Source organism: Oncorhynchus clarkii, unplaced genomic scaffold (assembly GCF_045791955.1).
Source record: "Oncorhynchus clarkii lewisi isolate Uvic-CL-2024 unplaced genomic scaffold, UVic_Ocla_1.0 unplaced_contig_6759_pilon_pilon, whole genome shotgun sequence".
Taxonomy (NCBI): Eukaryota; Metazoa; Chordata; class Actinopteri; order Salmoniformes; family Salmonidae; genus Oncorhynchus; species Oncorhynchus clarkii.
In genome coordinates this window covers 39,608-66,451 of record NW_027261003.1, presented here as the reverse complement: position 1 = coordinate 66,451, position 26,844 = coordinate 39,608, and the positions used below count along the sequence as shown (strand labels likewise).

At 43.5% G+C, this 26,844-nt stretch overlaps 2 protein-coding genes across 4 annotated transcripts in view; one reads left to right on the top strand and one right to left on the bottom strand.

The window, feature by feature from the left end:
- Nucleotides 1-1,494: 1,494 nt before the first annotated feature.
- On the bottom strand, nucleotides 1,495-3,785 carry LOC139403147 (fibroblast growth factor 20-like). Its single transcript, XM_071146853.1, has 3 exons — nucleotides 3,509-3,785; nucleotides 2,905-3,008; nucleotides 1,495-1,740 (listed from the first exon to the last, which is right to left on the bottom strand). The coding sequence occupies exons 1-3, from the start codon at nucleotides 3,783-3,785 to the stop codon at nucleotides 1,495-1,497; spliced, it is 627 nt and encodes a 208-aa protein (XP_071002954.1).
- A 2,809-nt stretch (nucleotides 3,786-6,594) lies between these two features.
- LOC139403148 (calcium uptake protein 3, mitochondrial-like) overlaps nucleotides 6,595-26,844 on the top strand; it is a 49,230-nt gene continuing 28,980 nt past the window's right edge. Inside the window, exons 1-4 of one of the 3 annotated variants that reach the window (XM_071146856.1) lie at nucleotides 6,595-6,879; nucleotides 9,486-9,633; nucleotides 11,047-11,078; nucleotides 12,126-12,204. In XM_071146856.1, the coding sequence (XP_071002957.1) occupies nucleotides 6,613-6,879; nucleotides 9,486-9,633; nucleotides 11,047-11,078; nucleotides 12,126-12,204 (526 nt within the window). In that variant the 5' untranslated portion in view covers nucleotides 6,595-6,612. The remainder of the gene's footprint in view (nucleotides 6,880-9,485; nucleotides 9,634-11,046; nucleotides 11,079-12,125; nucleotides 12,205-26,844) is intronic. The other 2 variants (XM_071146854.1, XM_071146855.1) reach the window with 2 other exon arrangements.

Here is a 26,844-nt window from a genome sequence, read left to right as displayed (position 1 = left end):
ATGTGATAACTTAATAACCTCTCAATAACCAATAAGAGGTAATATTCCCCTGTTTTTCCAGTCTGAAACATGCAATATATAAACGTTTATACATTTCCTATATATATTTAAAATGTCAGCTTAAGTGGCATATATTTTAAATGTCACATTTGACATCATCTAATTAAGCAATAAGGCCCGAGGAGGTGTGGTATATGGCCAATATACCACGGCCACGGGCTGTTCTTATGCACGACGCAAAGCGGAGTGCCTGGACACAGCCCTTAGCCGTGGTATATTGGCCGTATATCACAAACCCCCGAGGAGCCTTATTGCTGTTATAAACTGGTTACCAATGCAATTAGAGCAGTAAAAATAAATGTTTTGTCACACTCATGGTATACGGTCTGATATAGCACGGCTGTCAGCCAATCAGCATTCAGGGCTGGAACCACCCAGTTTATAATAGTAATCAGACCATGTTTCAGTATTACTGTATGTTATTGTATTTGTATGAAGAAGACAGACCAGTGTATCTGAAGTGTTAACAGGTTTATTCCTCACTGGAACCCAGTGGAACTCTGGCTCTTTCTGATGACATAAGAGAAACATGGACGCCCCCGATGATGACAAGCTCGGGAATAGTGACAACGCGGCCTTACACAAACCATTGTCTAAATAAAAACTCCTAGGAAAATATTTCTTCAGTCAGTTTGAAAGGACATGTCAAATGCAGTACTTTACACAGTGGCACAAAATACATCTCTGATGGCTTATTTTTAATATCTTATATATTATACCTGTAAAAAATATATTCTCAAAATAAATAAATATATAAAATAAATATATGTCCCAGAAAAATGCATAAATTAAAAAAACTAAAACAGGCTAAGGTTATTTTGTAAGTCTTTTTTTCTCGTCCATGCTCGTGTCAGGGAATAGAATGCAGTTACGGAAGGTTCAGAACAGAATTCCTTCACAAATCTTCTAGAGTGTTTCGTCAAAACAGTCCACCTTGGGGTACCACAGAAGAACACAAAGTCTACACTCCGCTGGAGGACCATCCACTCTTCTTCTCCTACTCCCATTTCACTACAGATAGATTGACCAATCAGAATGTCAGAAGCCACTCAGGGGGTGGTGAAGAAGAACCATCCGGAAAGATGACATCAGCAGCTCTGGAGGTGATCCATTCACCTTCCAACACGATGCTCAAAACAAAGATGGCCACCAGGCCAGCCTCTCTTTTGGCCAAAAAGCCCCTATTAAACACCTGTACTCCTTTCTCCTGGGGCTGCACCGGCCTTGACCCATTTTCGGGGACCGCAAGGCCAGGCTTCACACATATTTGCTATCCACCCCACAGCCCCCAAGTGACCTTTCCTCCATTTTGTTTCCATAGGAAGCCATAGGGAGACTGACGATATGCAGACCCTTCATAGGAGAGTACTGAGAGTCATGGTGCAGTGTGCTGGGTGTGTAGCGCCGCAGGGACCAACACACTCTCACCGGGTCTCAGCTGTGGCCCAGGACCTCTCTGTAGAGTTCGGGTACACGGTCGGGATCTACGGGCCTGGGCAGGAAGTGGGTGAAGCGCTGGTGTCGCCGGGAACGGGCACCGTCCCTGGACGTGCCGTCCTTGTTGAGCGCCACGAAGTAGTGCGCTCCCCGGTCACCGTGTCTGTAGAGGTTGGATGAGTACGTGTTGTACCAGTTCTCCTCAAACTGCTCCCGGAACACGCACTCGGCTGTCAGCTTCTCCTAGAGAGAGAGAGAGAGAGAGAGGGAGACAGAGAGAGAGGGGGGGGGGGGAGAGGTGATTAGTGAAATGTTACACAACAGAGCAGTGTCATCTCAGTGTCAATGCTCACACACAAATACACACTTCCTTGCAGAACAAAATGTGTGCCACCTGCTGGTTGGTCATATCTTATCACCCTCCCAGATTAACAGGACAACAGAGGAGGCAGAGGAATTCTCTCTTTCAGTTGATGCTGAATAGTAACCTCTGTTATCACCTCCTACACAGAGATGCCCATGAGAATGGAGAGCAGCACTGAATACAAGACACATCATATGTAGACTACAGTTTATCAGTCTATGTAGACTTTATGTAGGCAGTATGATGGGTATATGTAGGCAGTGGGTATGCAGTAGGCAGTATGAAGGGTATATGTAGGCTGTATGCAGGCACTATGGAGGGTATATGTAGGCAGTATGCAGTCAGTATGAAGGGTATATGTAGGCAGTATGAAGGGTATATGTAGGCAGTAAGCAGGCAGTATGAAGTGTATATGTAGGCTGTATGCAGGCAGTATGAAGGGTATATGTAGGCAGTATGAAGAGTATATGAAGCCAGTATGAAGGGTATATGTAGGCAGTATGCAGGCAGTATGAAGGGTGTATTGTATTCAGTAGGTATGCATTAGGCAGTATGAAGAATATATGAAGGCAGTATGAAGGGTATATGTAGGCAGTATGAAGGGTGTATTGTATTCAGTAGGTATGCATGCAGTATGAAGGCAGTGTGCAGGCAGTATGAAGGGTATATGTAGGCAGTGTGAAGGGTGTATTGTATTCAGTAGGTATGCATGCAGTATGAAGGCAGTGTGCAGGCAGTATGAAGGGTATATGTAGGCAGTGTGAAGGGTGTATTGTATTCAGTAGGTATGCATTAGGCAGTATGAAGAGTATATGAAGCCAGTATGAAGGGTATATGTAGGCAGCATGAAGGGTGTATTGTATTCAGTAGGTATGCATGCAGTATGAAGGCAGTGTGCAGGCAGTATGAAGGGTATATGTAGGCAGTGTGAAGGGTGTATTGTATTCAGTAGGTATGCATTAGGCAGTATGAAGAGTATATGAAGGCAGTATGAAGGGTATATGTAGGCAGCATGTAGGCTATATACCAATGTAAATACTTACAGAGCCGTAGAGGTCTCCCTTGCTGTTCATGCCCAGGTATAATCCACTGTCCACCCCACGGATGCTCACCATCCCCACAGCCAAGCTGATGAACTCCAAAATACCTGCTCATCAAACCAGCAGGACACCATTAGATTAACATCACATATTATGATGTCACAAGTCACAAGTTCAGCCAGTCATTGAGGGATATATTATTCAATGCTTAGTACTGAATTCATACTCTTATGTCTATCATGGAAGCTGTTATCAGTAGGCATTATTTGCTATCTTGCTGATAAGAAGGTCAGTTAGGAAAGGTAAAGAAATTCTGCCAATCTAATCTCCCTTGGGGAAATGAATTGTGTTGCAATATGTGCGAACATATTATTGAAATAGTAACTATGGTACAAAAACACATGCACACATTATAGATTAGACAGGATGCAATAGGTATATGTGTCCATAATCATAACATTATAATATTCATAATATAAATAGAATTCGTCTATTCAGAATCATATTCAGAATACTAAGAATAACAATGATCATTATACACATTATACTACTGCCATAACTGTATAATAACTGCATTATTGCGCCGAAATATTTTCTAATGCCTTACCAAATCTGCTATGGTCTTTCCTGGTGCCTTGCACTGTGCCATCGGGCAGTATCTCGAGGTGGAACCCGGTCCTGCAGTACAGCTGCCTCCTCCGTAGAATCCCCTTCAGATGCGTCAGATCCGACGGCGTGCTCCGCGACAACCTCTCGGCCGACACCAGGTGCTCGCTCATCAGTCCGGGGGTGTCCCCAGCGGGCGTCAGGACAAAATGCGATCCGTGTCCGAAGCTATCCAGGCCGTGCAAGGAAAATGTACCCACCTCGCCCACTGCCCCCATCACAAAAACCACCGCCCCGCACGCTTCACAACCAGCCGCCTTGAACCGGGTAGAAAAGTTAACGTACTGTGCTCCTGAAAGAGGGATCCTCCTGAGTGAATGTGTGTTTTTGCGCAGTCACCAAATGCGTTTTTTCTCTCTCTTGCAAGTGCGCGTTTTATTTACATCCGCATATTATCCGTTTATCCTCAGTTCAGCACATGCTCTCCTCTCTCGACCTCGGGCTACTCCCCTTTGCTCTGTTTGTTCGTCCGGGTTTTCCTCCCCTCGCAGTCGTTGATGCGGTTGCCGGGAGAGTGCTCAGCTCGTGCTCACTGCGTTCTGCAAATGAAGAGTGCGAGCGTGAGAGGAGCGCCACTTTAAATATATTCCGTATGTAAATTTCCTCTTGCCGTATGCTAATGAGACGCTTTATAGATTTCTTTTTGAAACATAACTCCTTGATCCTTGACCGTCCTCACACCTTTGATGTTCAGTTTCATCTGCATCGCCGATTATCATCATCCCGTAGATGGATTATGAAAAGTACTGTAAGCGATTTGAAAGGAGAACAAGTGAGAGAGAAGTCAATGAGAGTTGGTCCTTTAATAAAACGCCGTGTAAATCAAGGAGGTTTTCTCTGTGGTGTCGCAGGGGAATGCGCAGTAGCCTATGTACAGAACACTACGGCTTCCCTGGCTGGCTCCAAGTGGTTTGGTGCACTAGGCGAGTGCAGCCAGTGAAGGTGTGTGTGTGATTGTGTGTGTGTGGGGGGGTGGGGGGGGGGGTGTCAAAGACGTATGGCAGGTGGAGAAGCAATGGATGGGAGGGAGGGGAGAACAGAACAAGACTAGGGGATGCGAGGCGGTGCTTTGAGTTGACAATTGCACTGACTGTCAGGAGTGTTATGTTCTCCACAAATAAATAATCTGCAGCCGTGTGTGTTAAGGGGGTGTGTGTTTGTGTTTCTATTGTGTGTATATGGGTGCGTGCGCGCACGTGTTCATACGGTAGATAATTACTATCATCCTAAACGCTTTATAACCCTACGGCTCGAGTGACTCAGGTGCAGTCATTTGCTGCTGCGGGTGAGAGAAAAACGTCCCCTTCTTGTGCGTCATTTTCGCGCACAGATGTTGATTTATTGCCGCGCTTGTTTTATGTAATCCAGCGGCTGTTCCGCGGCGTGTTTAGAAACAGAACCCGCCGCACATCTGTGCAAACTGCATCACTTGACTGTCAATCTTCCACTGATCTCCTGGCCTCTTTGAACACGCTCTTCTTAATTGTGGTCTTAAAGAGCATAGGAATCAAAGACCAGAGCGATCAAAGTTGAGAGATCTTGTAAGGGGACCAACAACAGTCAGGGGGAACTTGGAGGTAGAAACCTGTTTGAACCTAGAGCTTCAAAATACCCAGATAGGCCGCGGTTACCTGACACCGTCACCGAGAGTTCCCCCAGAAATACAACACAATAGTTCAAGCCACTTTTCCAACATTATAAACGTTTGCAAATAGCCTGTTGTGTATACGATGAATAACACTATCCCTGTGTAGACTATTGTATTCGATTGATTTGGAGCATGGGACAATATGGTAGCCTACCAGCGCATCAAATAGTTCAAGCCACTTTGCCCATATTAGCGAGCCTACATGTACAGATAGTCTCCAGTGTATAGGCCTATGCCCTAACATGTATTGCACTGAATTGATTCTGGCCTGGGAGAATAGGGTACCGGGGAGGCAGCCAGTGACCTGAGTCTAACTGATAGGGTACAGGGCAGCAGCGTGTGCAATGCATCTGCCTGGGCCTGGGAATCGACTGGTTGCAAATGACCTAGTGACCATTTCCACACATAGGTGATTCATCAACATCTCTCTCCGGGGACCTTTCTCTCCCTGTTGGGTTCCCAGGGCTCATTAGTATTTATGATTTCCCCAAAAAATACCTTGAAACAAAATCGATGCGCGCGGCGCAGAAGCGATCAATCAATATGCGCGCGCGGATCGATGCGCAACAATGAAGACGTCAATTACGTGCCACATTTCCTGATGACATTGGCATTAGATGAATTGTTTCCAGGGTCACATTGAAAGATCTTCCCACTGCACATTGTGGAGCTCCGTGCAGAGTAAATGCAGTGTTGTTTGATATATATATATATATAATGGGAGTGGGGAGAAAACCACACAGGCCTTTGCATGACCAGGTGGTTGCAGGCATCAAAGGGAACTTGAAGAACCCATCGGCTTAACGTTGATATATAAAGCATTAGTGTATAGCCAAGGGAGTAAGTCGCATGCAGCAATCTTTGTACTCTTAATATCTGTCTTACTTCGAAACGTACTTGATCCAGCTGTAAGAAGTTATTGTGTAACATCATGATGAAACAACATGATCACGATTTGCAATAAATACACATTTTTTTATGAATACAACTTTTCTTAACTTTGCCCCAACACTCGGGACCATATAATAGCCAACAGAGAAACGACCTATTACTAGTCTACATTATGTTTTATTTGCAGTCTCTTGCCATTCGTGTGAATAGGGCTTGTCAAAATTTGCATGCGTCCTGATTCTCCTGAATGTAAAAAATATTGTCTTCTAATTAGAATAGTAACACAACTATGTATATAATTCACCAAGATTCAGAAATAAGCACCTTATTCTGTCCCAAACCCATTGGAGCATCATATCCATCTGTTTTGGCGGCTGGTTCAAATCCGAACTTCGATCAGAGCCGCAGCATCCCAAACTCCAGTGAATCAGAGCGAGAATATGATCCACATCTCGCGAGGAGTGAGAATACGTTTATCCTTCAATACTCTCATCATAGCAACAACAATGGCCGCTTTTCGCAGACTGGCTTCAATCGTAAACAGGTTAAATGTCTGGTCCGCTCCGAGAAACGAGCTCCTCGGCGCTCAGACGACTACCGGAGGTAGGACACAGAGATGCCTAGTTGTTGGGATGTGTTTCGCAACCGGGGGAGCGGTGGCATTTTATTTTTACAACGACATGTACAGTCAAAGATGCAGGAAGAGGATGGGATATCGCTTCAGTGGCCGCGACCTGCTCCCTGTCCTTTCCGCTGTAGAAGCACAGCAAAAGGTATAGGCTTCTAATTTACACTATGTGCTATGACAAGATAGTCTATGAAAAATGCCACGCAGCGAGTACTCTTGTCCCCGAAAAGTATTCGTATGTTGACAGAATACAAACTGTCAAAGGCATTCTTGCCATGAATGTGTTATAGCCTAAGTGGGTGAGCGTGATCTGAGAATTCGAGAAGCGCAGCGCCTATTTCAATGTGTTTTAGTAATATGTTCTTCTTTTGAAATGTTGTTTGGAAACCACAGACTTATGACTAGCCTAGTAGGCTACTAGTTACATTTTTCGCAGAGCGGATAAATTGTGTCATTTCTCTACTGTACAACGGAAACATTAGGCCCAGTTTTTCCAGAGATGATATCGAGGCACACTGGAGAAGGAAGGGCGCTCTCCGCTCGAGACGGTGCTGAAATGACACGCGCGTGCCCCTTTGACGTAGTTACGGCAAAGGAGGCTTCACTGCCAACGACTGTTCTTACACTTCCTAACAAAATAATAAACATGGATTTTTTATTGTAATTTTATTGTAAACATATGCTCGTTATTTCTTATAGCATGACCAACTTAATTGGTAATGGAAAGTACATGTAAACAACCAAGTATTTCAAATCATCCCCACTTGTGGGAGGATATCATATTTTGGTTCTCATGGTCTGGATGACTCTGTTAGGATATTTTTTTTACATGCCCTTATATGGGTACTTAAAACACAATTTTCTATTGAGGTTTTAAGATCTGTTGATTGAATTCTCTTGACTTTTATTTGATTACTTAAACATGCATGTAGGTTACAGACATATGCCTTTTACTGATTTGTGTGTAGGCCTAATTCTGCTTGATAAGGCACTGTTGGGGTAAATATTAAAGTTCCATTGGAGACATTGACATTTACCTCTTGGAATGCATGCCACAGTGTGATGGAATGGTTGGAATGCATGCCACAGTGTGATGGAATGGTTGGAATGCATGCCACAGTGTGATGGAATGGTTGGAATGCATGCCACAGTGTGATGGAATGGTTGGAATGCATGCCACAGTGTGATGGAATGGTTGGAATGCATGCCACAGTGTGATGGAATGGTTGGAATGCATGCCACAGTGTGATGGAATGGTTGGAATGCATGCCACAGTGTGATGGAATGGTTGGAATGCATGCCACAGTGTGATGGAATGGTTGGAATGCATGCCACAGTGTGATGGAATGGTTGGAATGCATGCCACAGTGTGATGGAATGGTTGGAATGCATGCCACAGTGTGATGGAATGGTTGGAATGCATGCCACAGTGTGATGGAATGGTTGGAATGCATGCCACAGTGTGATGGAATGGTTGGAATGCATGCCACAGTGTGATGGAATGGTTGGAATGCATGCCACAGTGTGATGGAATGGTTGGAATGCATGCCACAGTGTGATGGAATGGTTGGAATGCATGCCACAGTGTGATGGAATGGTTGGAATGGTGGACATATTTATTAATTTATCAGAAATATGAAGTACTAGTGAATTAACCCAGAGCATTAATCAGAGTTAGAGGGCCAGGGGGGGTCAAATCCATCCAAAATCCCTGAAGTCAAACCAGGAAGTGACTTCTTCTTCTACCCTTCTCTGGGGAAATTTCCTTCCATTTCTATCCATTCAATTAATTCCTTTGGAGGAGAAAAAAAATCCCTTAACACAAACTCCTCATGAAAGCTTTATGAATGAATCTGTATGCAAATTGGGCTCCAGCGGAAAGTAGAAAACCTCTGTTCATCGTTTCCTCCCGTCAGGCACGGCAGAGTTAGTTTGTTATTTATACCCTTTTCTAATTACAACCCAAGAAGTCGTTGCTTTTTCTTTGCGCAGTGGCACTTTGGTGTATTTTAATCAGGCAAGCTGTCTTTCCCTCAATGCCTTGTGTGAAAGAGCCAGAGGTGGATCTAATTATAGACAGAGAGACCCAAATAAAGATGCCGCTTCGAATACATCCAAAGCAAGGACACGGTAATGGTTCAGCTGGCATCTTCGAGAAGACAGTGTGTGAGCAGTGTTGTCTCGCTAGAAGAGATACTATTCTGTTCAACAGCGAGGCTGTTGTTGAGACTTTCTCGTTAGTAGCCCATTGCTTGTAGGATTGCTTGGTCTTGCCAGGTGGACGGTGATATTTGATTTCTCTATTACAGCGATGATAGAAGGATGGAGAGAAGGAGAGAGGGTGCTCGGGAGAAAGAAAGAGGGATAGTGTAGTAAAGAAAGTTGAAATGTGCTGGTTTAGCTGGCATCTTCGAGAGACAGTGAGAGGAGTAGTATCAGTATTGTCTTTCTAGAGGAGCTGTTTGCTTCTGGCTCCTGGCTAGAGTATTGATTGGAGGGCTGCTTGCCAGGTAGAGGGTGATATTTGATTTCTCTTGCACAGCTCTCATAGAGAAGGAGGGAGCGAGAGACAGGAAGAGAGAGAGAGAGAATCGCTGAGAAAGAAAGGCTCGTTTTTATTTCTTCACCCTTAGGCCCAGGCAGAAAGATATTACAGTACGGTTTCAAAATGCTCAAGTCCACAGTGCATTGCATTGAAAATTGTCCATCAGCAAAACCAACCAGTTTGTTTGTCTGTTTGTGTGTTGCCAGACGCGGCCGTTTGACTTTGAGGAAGGAGACGTGTACATGTCGTCCCACGAGCAGCGCTTCCGTCTGTTCAGCTCAGTGGAATATGAGGGACAGCTCTACATGACCCCACAGAACTTCATCGAGTCCGTCACCATGAGCGAGCCCCGGAGTATGTACTACCAGGACACAGTTACCATATTTATGATGCTATTTTGGGAAACTGGCCCTCCATCTTGGCTCCAAAAGTTCCACGATGATTTCTAACCTGGAATGTGTTTTACCAACCTTCCAGATCAAAATTGGTGCCCATTAAAAAATAATTGTTTCACTAGCTCTATGCAGTTCATATCGAAGTGAATTTTCTTTTTATCTGTTATGTTTTGTGATCTATAATGTTCTGCATGGCTTAAATAGCTCTGCATATAGAGACCAGGGCCCGTATCCACAAAGCCTCTCAGAGTATGAGTGCTGATCTAGGATCTGTCCATATAATCATGTTCATTATGATCTAAAAGGCCAAATTGATCCTAGATCAGCACTCCTACTTGAGCTGCTTTGTGGATATGGGCCCTGGAGGATTTTTTGGCAAAAAATTCTATAAAGTTTTCTATTAATAAACCACCATTGAATATAATCATATAATCATCCTGACAAAGCAGATTGAGAGTTGAATGAATTTCCACAAACCCTAGAAGCTGACATTTCGCCGGCTGTTATGAGAGAAAGAGAAGGCGCTCACAGCCCAGTGAGGATTTCAGTGGGAACGGCCCATGGTTTGTTTTACTCCCTCTGCCAGTGTAATGCCTCTGTTTTGGGAGGTTTCTTAACAGATTGCTCATAGCCAGTGAACCTCAGAAGATACGGGCGTGTGTAACACTGTTTAGTCTGATGGTTAATGCTGTCACACAGCACACGGACCAGACTGAGAATGGGATAGATGGGGCTTTTAAAGTGTGTGTGTGTGTGGTGTGTGTGTGTGTGTGTGTGTGTGTGTGTGTGTCTGTGTGTGTGTGTGTGTGTGTGTGTGTGTGTGTGTGTGTGTGTGTGTGTGTGTGTGTGTGTGTGTGTGTGTGTGTGTGTGTGTGTGTGTGTGTGTCAGAGGCCACCTAATGTTTCCTTTGAGGTTGAATTAGACCACCCCTTTATAAAGACCAAAACAAATCTGCACTTTTACTAGAACATTGCCCCAGACAGACACAGGGCTACAGTACAAAGCAAAGCAGAGGGCACTTTATGGCCTTGTAATAGGTCTATGGTGACAGTGTATGGATGTGTTATTATGACTATGGAACCCCTCATACTGATGTTATCTGATCCAGCCCACACACACTCCGTTATGCTCTCTCTCTTTCTCTCTCTCTCTCTCTCTCTCTCTCTCTCTCTCTGTCTCTCTCTGTCTCTGTCTCTCTATCTCTCGCTCTCTGTCTCTCTCTCTGCCTCTCTCTCTGTCTCTCTCTCACTTTCTCTCTCTCTTTCTCTCACACACTTTCTGTCTCTCTCTCTCTGTCTCTCTATCTCTGTCTCTCTGTCTCTCTCTCACTCGCTCTCTCTCTATCTCTTTCCCTCTCTCTCTTTCCTCCAGACAAGAAGCCGTGGATGTCCCTCACTAAACAGGTCTGAGAACAGTTAGTATTTTTGTTGATGAAGAGCTATGCTATAAAACTCCTGTTCCTACCTATACATGTAATGTATGATAAACTGTATATTTAAAACATATTAATATTGAATGTTTTAAACAGGGCTATTTATGATTAGTTAACAGCTAGCTGTCAACCGTACATATACAGAATAGCCATCTTCCCTATTCACACTTTAGTCATTCAGCATACTCTCTTATCCAGAGTGACTTACAGGAGCAATTACAGTTAAGTGCCTTGCTCAAGGGCACATTTTCACCTAGTCGGCTAGGAGATTCAAACCAGCGACCTTTCGGTTACTGGCCCAACGCTCCTAACCTCCAGGCTACCTGCCACCCCACTGCCATAGTATTGCAGCAATTGACTTGGAAGCATGCTATCATATACAAGCTACTGCAGATGTAGGATCTTAATTTGAACCAGTTTGCTACAGCAGGAAATAATCCTGCAGCAACAGGAATTGTGAATTATTATGTGGATTATAATTAATGGTCAGTTTATTTTTCGTAAGGGAAAATCAAATCTGAAATTTTAGTGTGGATGTTCTCCTGCGACAGGGTGATCAAATTAAGATCCCACATCTGTTCCTAACATGAAGCAACAGCATAGCATGTTTGTATGTTCTAGTTAGACAGTGACACTTCTAAAGGTTAAAGTCATGGCTGCATCTCAAATGACACCCTATTCCCTCTCCCCTATATACCCTATTCCCTATTTAGGGCAGCAGGGTAGCCTAGTGGTTAGAGCATTGGATTAGTAACCGAAAGGTTGCAAGTTCAAATCCCAGAGCTACAAACCTGTTGTCCTGCCCCTGAACAAGGGCCGTCACTGGGCCGTCATTGAAAATAAGAATTTGTTCTTAACTGACTAGCCTAGTTAAATTAATGAACAGTGCACTACTTTTGAACAGGGCCCATAGGGCTTTGGTGACTAGTAGTAGACTATGTAGGGAAAAGGGTGTGATTGTGGACATGGAGTGGTGTGTGTCTGTCGAGACTCATAGCGTTGTCTCTGTTGACATCAGGAACTGGAGAAGATCTTGGGAGATACTCCAGCGGTGTGGCAGGGAACGTCCAAACTGTTCCGGAACCTACGGGAACGAGGTAGGGACTAAAGGAACATCTGTGTACCTCGTAATGGATTGTGTGTGTGTGTGTGTGACTGACTTCACACACAATTACGCATGGCAAAGGCACCTTGGGCTAGTGCAAACATACACACACACGCACGCTCTCACACACACAACAGGCACTCACACATGCACACACACACACACACACACACACAATGAATAGCATGTTATCTGAGAGAGTAAGCACTTATATAGTTAAACTCATGGAAAGTCATGTACAGACCAGTAATAGCTACAGACCAGTCATAGCTACAGTCCAGTCATTGCTACAGTCCTGTCATACCTACAGTCCAGTCATAGCTACAGTCCAGTCATAGCTACAGACCAGTCATAGCTACAGTCCAGTCATAGCTACAGTCCAGTCATAGCTACAGTCCAGTCATTGCTACAGTCCAGTCATACCTACAGTCCAGTCATAGCTACAGACCAGTCATAGCTACAGTCCTGTCATACCTACAGTCCAGTCATAGCTACAGTCCAGTCATTGCTACAGTCCTGTCATACCTACAGTCCAGTCATAGCTACAGTCCAGTCATAGCTACAGTCCAGTCATTGCTACAGTCCTGTCATACCTACAGTCCAGTCATAGCTACAGACCAGTCATAGCTACAGTCCAGTCATAGCTACAGTCCAGTCATAGCTACAGTCCAGTCATAGCTACAGTCCAGTCATAGCTACAGTCCAGTCATAGCTACAGTCCAGTCATTGCTACAGTCCTGTCATACCTACAGTCCAGTCATAGCTACAGACCAGTCATAGCTACAGTCCAGTCATAGCTACAGTCCAGTCATAGCTACAGACCAGTCATAGCTACAGTCCAGTCATAGCTACAGTCCAGTCATAGCTACAGTCCAGTCATAGCTACAGTCCAGTCATAGCTACAGTCCAGTCATAGCTACAGACCAGTCATAGCTACAGACCAGTCATAGCTACAGTCCAGTCATAGCTACAGACCTGTCATTTTTATTTATTTATTTATTTTACCTTTATTTAACCAGGTAGGCAAGTTGAGAACAAGTTCTCATTTACAATTGCGACCTGGCCAAGATAAAGCAAAGCAGTTCGACAGATACAACAACACAGAGTTACACATGGAGTAAAACAAACATACAGTCAATAATAAAGTATAAACAAGTCTATATACAATGTGAGCAAATGAGGTGAGAAGGGAGGTAAAGGCAAAAAAGGCCTTGGTGGCAAGGTAAATACAATATAGCAAGTAAAACACTGGAATGGTAGTTTTGCAATGGAAGAAAGTGCAAAGTAGAAATAAAAATAATGGGGTGCAAAGGAGCAAAATAAATAAATAAATTAAATACAGTTGGGAAAGAGGTAGTTGATAGGGCTAAATTATAGGTGGGCTATGTACAGGTGCAGTAATCTGTGAGCTGCTCTGACAGTTGGTGCTTAAAGCTAGTGAGGGAGATAAGTGTTTCCAGTTTCAGAGATTTTTGTAGTTCGTTCCAGTCATTGGCAGCAGAGAACTGGAAAGAGAGGCGGCCAAAGAAAGAATTGGTTTTGGGGGTGACTAGAGAGATATACCTGCTGGAGCGTGTGCTACAGGTGGGAGATGCTATGGTGACCAGCGAGCTGAGATAAGGGGGGACTTTACCTAGCAGGGTCTTGTAGATGACATGGAGCCAGTGGGTTTGGCGACGAGTATGAAGCGAGGGCCAGCCAACGAGAGCGTACAGGTCGCAATGGTGGGTAGTATATGGGGCTTTGGTGACAAAACGGATTGCACTGTGATAGACTGCATCCAATTTGTTGAGTAGGGTATTGGAGGCTATTTTGTAAATGACATCGCCAAAGTCGAGGATTGGTAGGATGGTCAGTTTTACAAGGGTATGTTTGGCAGCATGAGTGAAGGATGCTTTGTTGCGAAATAGGAAGCCAATTCTAGATTTAACTTTGGATTGGAGATGTTTGATATGGGTCTGGAAGGAGAGTTTACAATCTAACCAGACACCTAAGTATTTGTAGTTGTCCACGTATTCTAAGCCAGAGCCGTCCAGAGTAGTGATGTTGGACAGGCGGGTAGGTGCAGGTAGCGATCGGTTGAAGAGCATGCATTTAGTTTTACTTGTATTTAAGAGCAATTGGAGGCCACGGAAGGAGAGTTGTATGGCATTGAAGCTTGCCTGGAGGGTTGTTAACACAGTGTCCAAAGAAGGGCCGGAAGTATACAGAATGGTGTCGTCTGCGTAGAGGTGGATCAGAGACTCACCAGCAGCAAGAGCGACCTCATTGATGTATACAGAGAAGAGAGTCGGTCCAAGAATTGAACCCTGTGGCACCCCCATAGAGACTGCCAGAGGTCCGGACAACAGACCCTCCGATTTGACACACTGAACTCTATCAGAGAAGTAGTTGGTGAACCAGGCGAGGCAATCATTTGAGAAACCAAGGCTGTTGAGTCTGCCGATGAGGATGTGGTGATTGACAGAGTCGAAAGCCTTGGCCAGATCAATGAATACGGCTGCACAGTAATGTTTCTTATCGATGGCGGTTAAGATATCGTTTAGGACCTTGAGCGTGGCTGAGGTGCACCCATGACCAGCTCTGAAACCAGATTGCATAGCAGAGAAGGTATGGTGAGATTCAAAATGGTCGGTAATCTGTTTGTTGACTTGGCTTTCGAAGACCTTAGAAAGGCATGGTAGGATAGATATAGGTCTGTAGCAGTTTGGGTCAAGAGTGTCCCCCCCTTTGAAGAGGGGGATGACCGCAGCTGCTTTCCAATCTTTGGGAATCTCAGACGACACGAAAGAGAGGTTGAACAGGCTAGTAATAGGGGTGGCAACAATTTCGGCAGATAATTTTAGAAAGAAAGGGTCCAGATTGTCTAGCCCGGCTGATTTGTAGGGGTCCAGATTTTGCAGCTGTTTCAGAACATCAGCTGAATGGATTTGGGAGAAGGAGAAATGGGGAAGGCTTGGGCGAGTTGCTGTTGGGGGTGCAGTGCTGTTGACAGGTGTAGGAGTAGCCAGTCCAGCTACAGATCAGCTACAGATCATAGCTACAGTCCAGTCATAGCTACAGTCCAGTCATAGCTACAGACCAGTCATAGCTACAGATCAGTCATAGCTACAGTCCTGTCATAGCTACAGACCAGCCATAGCTACAAACCTGTCATAGCTACAGTCCAGTCATAGCTACAGACCTGTCATAGCTACAGACCAGTCATAGCTACAGTCCAGTCATAGCTACAGACCAGTCATAGCTACAGACCTGTCATAGCTACAAACCTGTCATAGCTACAAACCTGTCATAGCTACAGTCCAGTCATAGCTACAGACCAGTCATAGCTACAGACCAGTCATAGCTACAGACCTGTCATAGCTACAGACCTGTCATAGTTACAAACCTGTCATAGCTACAGTAAAAGTGGTGCAGTGTGTCTTGGTGTATCTAGTCCAGGCTGTATGACAGTGACAGAACTACATGATGTCATAATGCTATAGGCTGTATGACAGAGACAGTGCTACATGATATCATAATGCTACAGGATGTATGACAGTGACAGTGCTACATGATGTCATAATGCTACAGGCTGTGTGATTGTGACAGGGCTACATGATGTCATAATGGTACAGGCTGTGTGACTGTGACAGTGCTACATGATGTCATAATGCTACAGGCTGTGTGACTGTGACAGTGCTACATGATGTCATAATGCTACAGGCTGTGTGACTGTGACAGTGCTATACATGATGTCATAATGCTACAGGCTGTATGACAGTGATAGTGTTGCGGTGTGTCTAGCTGTACAGGCTCTGGTCACAGTGTGGTTCCTCTAAGCCGGGGCCGGTCCCCCCTGTGGTCACCTTACGGTCGCCCTGGTAAACCCTAAAAATAGAATCACTCTCTCTGCTCTTCCCATGCCATCCTCTCATCCTATACTTTCCTCTCTTCTCACCCTCTTCTCTTCTCCACCTCTCCCCTCAGTTCCCTCTCCTATTTTCCTTGTCACCCTCTCTTTCTTTATCCCTCCTCTTCTCTGTTTTCCTCCCCCTTTCTTTCTCCACCTTTCATTTCCCTCTCTTTGCTCCATCCAATGCTTTCCCTCCCCTCCCCGCCCCTCCTCTCTTCTCCTCCTCTCTCTTCTCCTCTTCACCCTCTCCTCCATTCCTCTAGAAACATGCAGCAGCTCTCTTCCAACAGCAGAGCCTTCTGCCCTCCATCCATCCTCTCCAACATAAAAATTTAAACAGTGAAAATGAATCACAAACATTAATAAGACGTGTACTGTACCACAGAGAGAGAGACATACTGTACGAGAGAGAGAGAGATGGATACTGTTCGAGAGAGAGGCAGGGACCCGGTCGCAATTAAAGCAATTGCTTGTGGAGTACGTAACAGTGGAATCACACGGCTGTTGATTCCCCACGGTGATAATTATAACACGCTCAGCAGCACGCCGTACTGCCTTCCCCAACCAGGAAGCTAAATATAAACCTCTCTCAATTATGTACCTCTCCTCCCTCTACACCTCTCTCTCCTCTCCTCCCTTACCCCTCTCTCTTTCTTCTCCTTCCTCTACCCCTCTCTCTCTCTCTCCTCTCCTCCCTTACCCCTCTCTCTCTCCTCTCCTCCCTCTACCCCTTTCTCTCTCTAAACCCTCTACCCCTCTCTCTCCTCTCCTCCCTCTACCCCTCTCTCTCTCCTCTCCTCCCTCTACCTCTCTCTTTCTCCTCTCCTCCCTCTCTACCCCTCTCCCTCTCCTCTCCTCCCTTTATCCCTCTCTCTCTCTTCCCACTACCCCTCTCTCTCTTCTCTCCTCCCTCTACCCCTCTCTTTCTCCTCTCCTCCTGTCATGTTCGTTGAAAGGAGTAGACCAAGGCGCAGCGTGCGTAGGGTTCCACATATTTTAATAAACTGAAACTCACCAAACAAAACAATAAAGCACAAACGAAATGTGAAGCTACTGGTGTGCACACAGGCAACTAACTAAAGATAAGATCCCACAAATCACAATTAAGGAAATGGCTACCTAAATATGATCCCCAATCAGAGACAATGATAAACAGCTGCCTTTGATTGGGAACCATATCAGGCCACCACAGAAGTACAATTCACCTAGATGACCCACCCTAGTCACTATCACGCCCCAACTAACATAGAGAATGAACAGCTCTCTAAGGTCAGGGCATGACAGTACCCCCCCCCACCAAAGGTGCGGACTCCGACCGCAAAACCTGACTCAATAGGAGAGGGTCCGGTTGTGCATCTACCGTCGGGGGCAGCTACGGTGCAGGGCGAAGTACCCACTCCGCTCGCAGATATGTCTTTATCCAAGGCGGCTCTGGTGCGTGGATCGTCGCCGGAGGCTCCGGACCGTAGATCGTCGCGGTAGGCTCTGAACTGAGAACCCCTGCTGGGGGCTCTGGATTGATGACCGTCGCTGGAGGCTCTGGATTGATGACCGTCGATGGAGGCTCTGGATTGATGACCGTCGATGGAGGCTCTGGGTTGATGACCGTCGATGGAGGCTCTGGATTGATGACCGTCGATGGAGGCTCTGGATTGATGACCGTCGATGGAGGCTCTGGATTGATGACCGTCATTGGAGGTTCCGGACTGTGAAACGTCGCCGGAAGCTCTGGACTAGGAACTGTCGCTGGAAGCTCTGGACTGGGAACTGTCGCTGGAAGCTCTGGACTGGGAACTGTCGCTGGAAGCTCTGGACTGGGAACTGTCGCTGGAAGCTCTGGACTGGGAACTGTCGCCGGAAGCTCTGGACTGGGAACTGTCGCCGGAAGCTCTGGACTGTGGAGGCGCACTGGAGGCCTGATGCATGGGACCGGTACAGGTGGCACCGGGCTGATGACACGTACCTTGGGGCGGGTGTGGGGAAGAGGCACAGGACGTACTGGACTGTGGAGGCGCACTGGAGGCCTGATGCATGGGACCGGGACAGATGGCACCAGGCTGGTGACACGCACCTCAGGGCAAGTGCGAGGAGCAGGAACAGGACGGAGCTGACTGGGGACACGCACTGGAGGCCTGATGCATGGGGTCGGTACAGGTGGAACTGGACTGGGGACACGCACTTGAGGGAGAGTGCGAGGAGTTGGAACAGGACACACCTGACTGGGAAAGCGCACTTGAGGGAGAGTGCGAGGAGTTGGAACAGGACACACCTGACTGAGAAAGCGCACTTGAGGGAGAGTACGAGGAGTTGGAACAGGACACATCTGACTGGGAAAGCGCACTTGAGGGAGAGTGCGAGGAGTTGGAACAGGACGCGCTGGGTTGTGAAGGTACACTGAAGACCTGGTGTGTATAGCCGGCATCAATTGTTCCGGAACTTTAACACACATTTCTGGACGAGTACGGAGAGCTGACTCAGGTGGCACCAAACTGACAACACGTTCCTTTATTCCAAATCCGTGCATCCTCCACCAACTCAACAACTCTCCCATTTCTCTCTCCTCCGAATTCTCCTTCTTCTCCCAGACTGGCTCTGGTTCACTCCTTGGCTCCATTGTGCCCTACCCCCCAAAAAATCTTGGGGTTTCTGTGGCCTTCCTCCCCGACTTCGGCGCTGTCCCTCCTTCGCTGCTTCCGCCTGCCTCCATGGCCGGCTCTTCTCTCCTGCTATTATGTCGTCCCAAGTCCAGGAAGTTCTCTCCCTAATCTCCTCCCCAGACCAGGATGCCATTACCTCCCGGGCACGCTGTGGACTGTTGTTGGTGGGATCTTCTGCCACGTTCGTTGAAAGGAGTAGACCAAGACACAGCGTGCGTAGAGTTCCACATATTTTAATAAACTGAAACTCACCAAGCAAAACAATTAAGCACAAACGAAATGTGAAGCTACTGGTGTGCACACAGGCAACTAACTGTAGATAAGATCCCACAAATCACAATTAAGGAAATGGCTACCTAAATATGATCCCCATTCAGAGACAACGATAAACAGCTGCCTCTGATTGGGAACCATATCAGGCCACCATAGAAGTACAATTCACCTAGATGACCCACCCTAGTCACTATCACGCCCCAACCAACATAGAGAATGAACAGCTCTCTAAGGTCAGGGCGTGACACCTCCCTCTACCCCTCTCTCCTCTCCTCCCTTTACCCCTCTCTCTCTCTCTCCTCTCCTCCCTCTCCTCTTCTCCCTCTACCCCCCTCTCTCTCCTCTCCTCCCTTTACCCCTCTATCTCTCCTCTCCTCCCTCTACCCCCCTCTCTCTCTCCTCTCCTCCCTTTACCCGTCTCTCTCTCTCTCTCTCTCTCTCCTCTCCTCTCCTCCCTCTACTCCCCTCTCTCTCTCCTCTCCTCCATCTACTCATCTCTCTCTCCTCTCTTCTCCTCTCCTCTCCTCTCCTCTCCTCTCCTCTCCTCTCCTCTCCTCTCCTCTCCTTCCCCCATCTATCCTCTCTCTCTCCTCTCCTCTCCTCCCTCTACCCATCTACCCCTGTATTAACACCAGAGAGTTACACGCACGCATTCATACACACATGCATACTCTCTCTCTCTCCTTCTCGTTCCCTCTCTTTTTCTATCCCTCTATAATCCCTCTCTTCTCTCTACCTCTACTCCCCTTTAACCCTGTGTTAATGCAAGAGAGTCCCTCCCTCCCTCCCTCCCTCCCTCCCTCCCTCCCTCCCTCCCTCCCTCCCTCCCTCCCTCCCTCCCTCATCTTTAATTCACCACACAATATTATCTCCAGAACTGTTACAAGTCGTTTGTATGCAGATCATCCTCATATTATGATCATATGTTTATTCAGTTATGTGTTCTGTTATGAAACCAGCTAAGTATTTCAAATTAAGGTAATTATTATTTATTGTGTGTTATTGTGTTTGTGTGCATGTGTATGTGTGTATGTTTGTGTGTTTCTTCAATCCTACCCGACTGGTATGTTTTCTCTGGGAACAGTATCCAAGGGAAGAATTTCTCTGGGGAGAGGGAGGGAGGGAGGGAGGGAGGAGAGGAGAGTAGAGGAGAGGAGAGGGAGGGAGGAGAGGAGAGGAGAGGAGAGGAGAGGAGAGGAGAGAGAAGAGGACAGGGAGGAGGGGAGAGGAGAGGAGAGGAGAGGAGAGGAGAGGAGGGGAGGGGACAGGACAGGGAGGAGAGGAGAGGAGAGGAGAGGAGAGGAGAGGAGAGGAGAGGAGAGGAGAGGAGAGGACAGGACAGGGAGGAAGGGAGAGGAGAGGAGAGGAGAGGAGAGGAGAGGAGAGGAGAGGAGAGGAGAGGAGAGGAGAGGAGAGGAGAGGAGGGGAGGGGAGGGGAGGGGACAGGACAGGGAGGAAGGGAGAGGAGGAGAGAGAAGAGGACAGGGAGGAGGGGAGAGTAGGGGAGAGGAGAGGATGTTGTAAGTGTGGTAGACACACTAGACGTGTATGACACTAGATGTGTCTGACACTAGATGTGTTGGGAATGCGATGTAGGAGTGTATTAGGAAAACACTAGTGAGGAAGTCGGGCCTGTCTCCAAGCTACAGCATATTTTCATACTGGCTGGGTCTAGTGTTGGTATTTCTATGAATGGCAGGGAGAAAGTTGGTGAGGCCTCTGCCAAGACTACACACTCACACAGACTCATACACACCTACACCCTCACAAACACTCACACACACAGTAACACCCTGGTGTCCCTGAGAAGGTCACACCTGGGCTCCAGAGTAGCGACGTGGAAATGTTTTCTTGTCCTTCCCTCTTCCTGTTGCTTTAGGGAGGCTCCCCGTGCACGTACTCCCCCACACATACACACACCTCACCCCCACACATACACACAACTCACCCCCACACATACACACACCTCACCCCTACACCTACACACACCTCACCCCTACACATACACACAACTCACCCCCACACATACACACACCTCACCCTACACATACACACACCTCACCCCCACACATACACACACCTCACCCTACACATACACACACCTCACCCCCACACATACACACACCTCACCCCCACACATACACACACTTCACCCCTACACATACACACACCTCACCCCCACACATACACACACCTCACCCCCACACATACACACACCTCACCCCCACACATACACACACCTCACCCTACACATACACACACCTCACCCCCACACATACACACACCTCACCCTACACATACACACACCTCACCCCCACACATACACACACCTCACCCCTACACATACACACACCTCACCCCCACACATACACACAACTCACCCCCACACATACACACACCTCACCCCGACACATACACACACCTCACCCCTCCACATACACACACCTCACCCCTACACATACACACACCTCACACCCACACATCCACACACCTCACCCCCACACATACACACACCTCATCCTACACATACACATATACACACACCACACCCTACACATCCACTCACCTCACCCTACATATACACACACCTCACCCCCACACATAAACACCTCACCCCCACACATAAACACACCTCACCCTTACACATACACACACCTCACCCCCACACATCCACACACTTCACCCCCACACATACACACACACCTCACCCCTACACATACACACACCTCACCCCCACACATCCACACACCTCACCCCTACACATACACACACCTCACCCCCACACATACACACACCTCACCCCCACACATACACACAGCTCACCCCTACACATACACACACACCTCACCCCTACACACACACACATACACACATACACACACCTCACACCTCACCCCCACACATACACACACCTCACCCCCACACCACTCTTTTTTATCTTGCCAGTTAACATCAGCACAGCCCCACCAAAAAAATGGGAGGAAATGGGAAATGGGAGGAAAGAGGGAAGGAGATAAAAGGAGAGAAAGAATGAAGTGATCAGGGAGCAAAGGTGTGGTTGAGGAGGAAGACAACGTGGAGACACGTCTCTGTTGTGTTTGTTCTCGGTGATGTCGGGACACGCTTCCTTTGGCACTCGGTGACGGCCGAGGACAGTTTCAATCCCCGGAATGGCGTCGGATTACCGTTTGCTGTGCGCATGAGTCGGTGCTGGGCGGCAGACTCTGGAATGTTTCTGTGTGTTGTCCCAGCACATTTTATTTGGGTTGTCATGTCAAGAAGAGAGAGAGAGAGAGAGAGAGAGAGAGAGAGAGAGAGAGAGAGAGAGAGAGAGAGAGAGAGAGAGAGAGAGAGAGAGAGAGAGAGAGAGAGAGAGAGAGAGAGAGAGAGAGAGAGAGAGAGAGAGAGAGAGAGAGAGAGAGTGTGTGCGTGGGTGCGTGCGGTATTGGTGACTCGCGTCTGGAATCCAGTGATGCTCTCTCTCACTGCAGTGCACAGTACAAACTCGTCAGAGAAAGTAGGCTTTCAAAGTGGGATAGTTAAGTTGGCCTTCCACTTCCAATAGGCAGATAGGAAAAGTGTAATGTAATATACAAGATGATACCATATTATCAGAATGTAATATACAAGATGATACCATATTATCAGAATGTAATATACAAGATGATACCATATTATCAGAATGTAATATACAAGATGATACCATATTATCAGAATGTCATATACAAGATGATACCATTTTATCAGAATGTAATATACAAGATGATACCATATTATCAGAATGTAATATACAAGATGATACCATATTATCAGAATGTAATATACAAGATGATACCATATTATCAGAATGTCATATACGAGATGATACCATATTATCAGAATGTAATATACAAGATGATACCATATTATCAGAATGTAATATACGAGATGATACCATATTATCAGAATGTAATATACAAGATGATACCATATTATCAGAATGTAATATACGAGATGATACCATATTATCAGAATGTAATATACAAGATGATACCATATTATCAGAATGTAATATACAAGATGATACCATATTATCAGAATGTAATATACAAGATGATACCATATTATCAGAATGTAATATACAAGATGATACCATATTATCAGAATGTCATATACAAGATGATACCATATTATCAGAATGCAATATACAAGATGATACCATTTTATCAGAATGTAATATACAAGATGATACCATATTATCAGAATGTAATATACAAGAATATACCATATTATCAGAATGTCATGTACAAGATGATACCATATTATCAGAATGTAATATACAAGATGATACCATTTTATCAGAATGTAATATACAAGATGATACCATTTTATCAGAATGTAATATACAAGATGATACCATATTATCAGAATGTAAAATACAAGATGATACCATATTATCAGAATGTCATATACAAGATGATACCATATTATCAGAATGTAATATACAAGATGATACCATTTTATCAGAATGTAATATACAAGATGATACCATATTATCAGAATGTAATATACAAGATGATACCATTTTATCAGAATGTAATATACAAGATGATACCATATTATCAGAATGTAATATACAAGATGATACCATATTATCAGAATGTCATATACAAGATGATACCATATTATCAGAATGTAATATACAAGAATATACCATATTATCAGAATGTCATATACAAGATGATACCATATTATCAGAATGTAATATACAAGATGATACCATTTTATCAGAATGTAATATACAAGATGATACCATATTATCAGAATGTAATATACAAGATGATACCATATTATTAGAATGTCATATACAAGATGATACCATATTATCAGAATGTAATATACAAGATGATACCATTTTATCAGAATGTAATATACAAGATGATACCATTTTATCAGAATGTAATATACAAGATGATACCATTTTATCAGAATGTAATATACAAGATGATACCATTTTATCAGAATGTAATATACAAGATGATACCATTTTATCAGAATGTAATATACAAGATGATACCATTTTATCAGAATGTAATATACAAGATGATACCATTTTATCAGAATGTAATATACAAGATGATACTATTTTATCAGAATGTAATATACAAGATGATACCATTTTATCAGAATGTAATATACAAGATGATACCATATTATCAGAATGTAATATACAAGATGATACCATATTACCAGAATGTAATATACAAGATGATACCATTTTATCAGAATGTAATATACAAGATGATACCATTTTATCAGAATGTAATATACAAGATAATACCATATTATCAGAATGTAATATACAAGATGATACCATATTATCAGAATGTAATATACAAGATGATACCATATTATCAGAATGTAATATACAAGATGATACCATATTATCAGAATGTAATATACAAGATGATACCATATTATCAGAATGTAAAATACAAGATGATACCATATTATCAGAATGTCATATACAAGATGATACCATATTATCAGAATGTAATATACAAGATGATACCATATTATCAGAATGTAATATACAAGATGATACCATATTATCAGAATGTCATATACAAGATGATACCATATTATCAGAATGTAATATACAAGATGATACCATATTATCAGAATGTAATATACAAGATGATACCATATTATCAGAATGCAATATACAAGATGATACCATATTATCAGAATGTCATATACAAGATGATACCATATTATCAGAATGTAATATACAAGATGATACCATATTATCAGAATGTAATATACGAGATGATACCATATTATCAGAATGTAATAAACAAGATGATACCATATTATCAGAATGTAATATACAAGATGATACCATTTTATCAGAATGTAATATACAAGATGATACCATTTTATCAGAATGTAATATACAAGATGATACCATTTTATCAGAATGTAATATACAAGATGATACCATATTATCAGAATGTAATATACAAGATGATACCATTTTATCAGAATGTAATATATAAGATGATACCATTTTATCAGAATGTAATATACAAGATGATACCATATTATCAGAATGTAATATACAAGATGATACCATATTACCAGAATGTAATATACAAGATGATACCATTTTATCAGAATGTAATATACAAGATGATACCATTTTATCAGAATGTAATATACAAGATGATACCATATTATCAGAATGTAATGTACAAGATGATACCATATTATCAGAATGTAATATACAAGATGATACCATATTATCAGAATGTAATATACAAGATGATACCATATTATCAGAATGTAATATACAAGATGATACCATTTTATCAGAATGTAATATACAAGATGATACCATATTATCAGAATGTAATATACAAGATGATACCATATTATCAGAATGTAATATACAAGATGATACCATTTTATCAGAATGTAATATACAAGATGATACCATATTATCAGAATGTAATATACAAGATGATACCATATTATCAGAATGTAATATACAAGATGATACCATATTATCAGAATGTAATATACAAGATGATACCATATTATCAGAATGTAATATACAAGATGATACCATATTATCAGAATGTAAAATACAAGATGATACCATATTATCAGAATGTCATATACAAGATGATACCATATTATCAGAATGTAATATACAAGATGATACCATATTATCAGAATGTAATATACAAGATGATACCATATTATTAGAATGTCATATACAAGATGATACCATATTATCAGAATGTCATATACAAGATGATACCATATTATCAGAATGCAATATACAAGATGATACCATATTATCAGAATGTCATATACAAGATGATACCATATTATCAGAATGCAATATACAAGATGATACCATATTATCAGAATGTAATATACAAGATGATACCATTTTATCAGAATGTAATATACAAGATGATACCATTTTATCAGAATGTAATATACAAGATGATACCATTTTATCAGAATGTAATATACAAGATGATACCATTTTATCAGAATGTAATATACAAGATGATACTATTTTATCAGAATGTAATATACAAGATGATACCATTTTATCAGAATGTAATATACAAGATGATACCATATTATCAGAATGTAATATACAAGATGATACCATATTATCAGAATGTAATATACAAGATGATACCATATTATCAGAATGTAATATACAAGATGATACCATATTATCAGAATGTAATATACAAGATGATACCATATTATCAGAATGTAATATACAAGATGATACCATATTATCAGTATGTAATATACAAGATGATACCATAATATCAGAATGTAATATACAAGATGATACCATTTTATCAGAATGTCATATACAAGATGATACCATATTATCAGAATGTCATATACAAGATGATACCATATTATCAGAATGTCATATACAAGATGATACCATATTATCAGAATGTAATATACAAGATGATACCATATTATCAGAATGTAATATACAAGATGATACCATATTATCAGTATGTAATATACACGATGATACCATTTTATCAGAATGTAATATACAAGAATATACCATATTATCAGAATGTCATATACAAGATGATACCATTTTATCAGAATGTAATATACAAGATGATACCATATTATCAGAATGTAATATACAAGATGATACCATTTTATCAGAATGTAATATACAAGATGATACCATTTTATCAGAATGTAATATACAAGATGATACCATATTACCAGAATGTAATATACAAGATGATGCAATATTACCAGA

Excerpts from the sequence above, each read along its gene's own strand:
- LOC139403147 (XM_071146853.1), bottom strand. The coding sequence starts at position 3,785 with ATGGGGGCAGTGGGCGAGGTGGGTACATTTTCCTTGCACGGCCTGGAT. Across the intron at positions 3,009-3,508 it reads GAAAGACCATAGCAGATTTG|GTATTTTGGAGTTCATCAGC; the intron begins GTAAGGCATTAG and ends TTTGATGAGCAG. Across the intron at positions 1,741-2,904 it reads AGGGAGACCTCTACGGCTCT|GAGAAGCTGACAGCCGAGTG; the intron begins GTAAGTATTTAC and ends CTCTCTCTCTAG.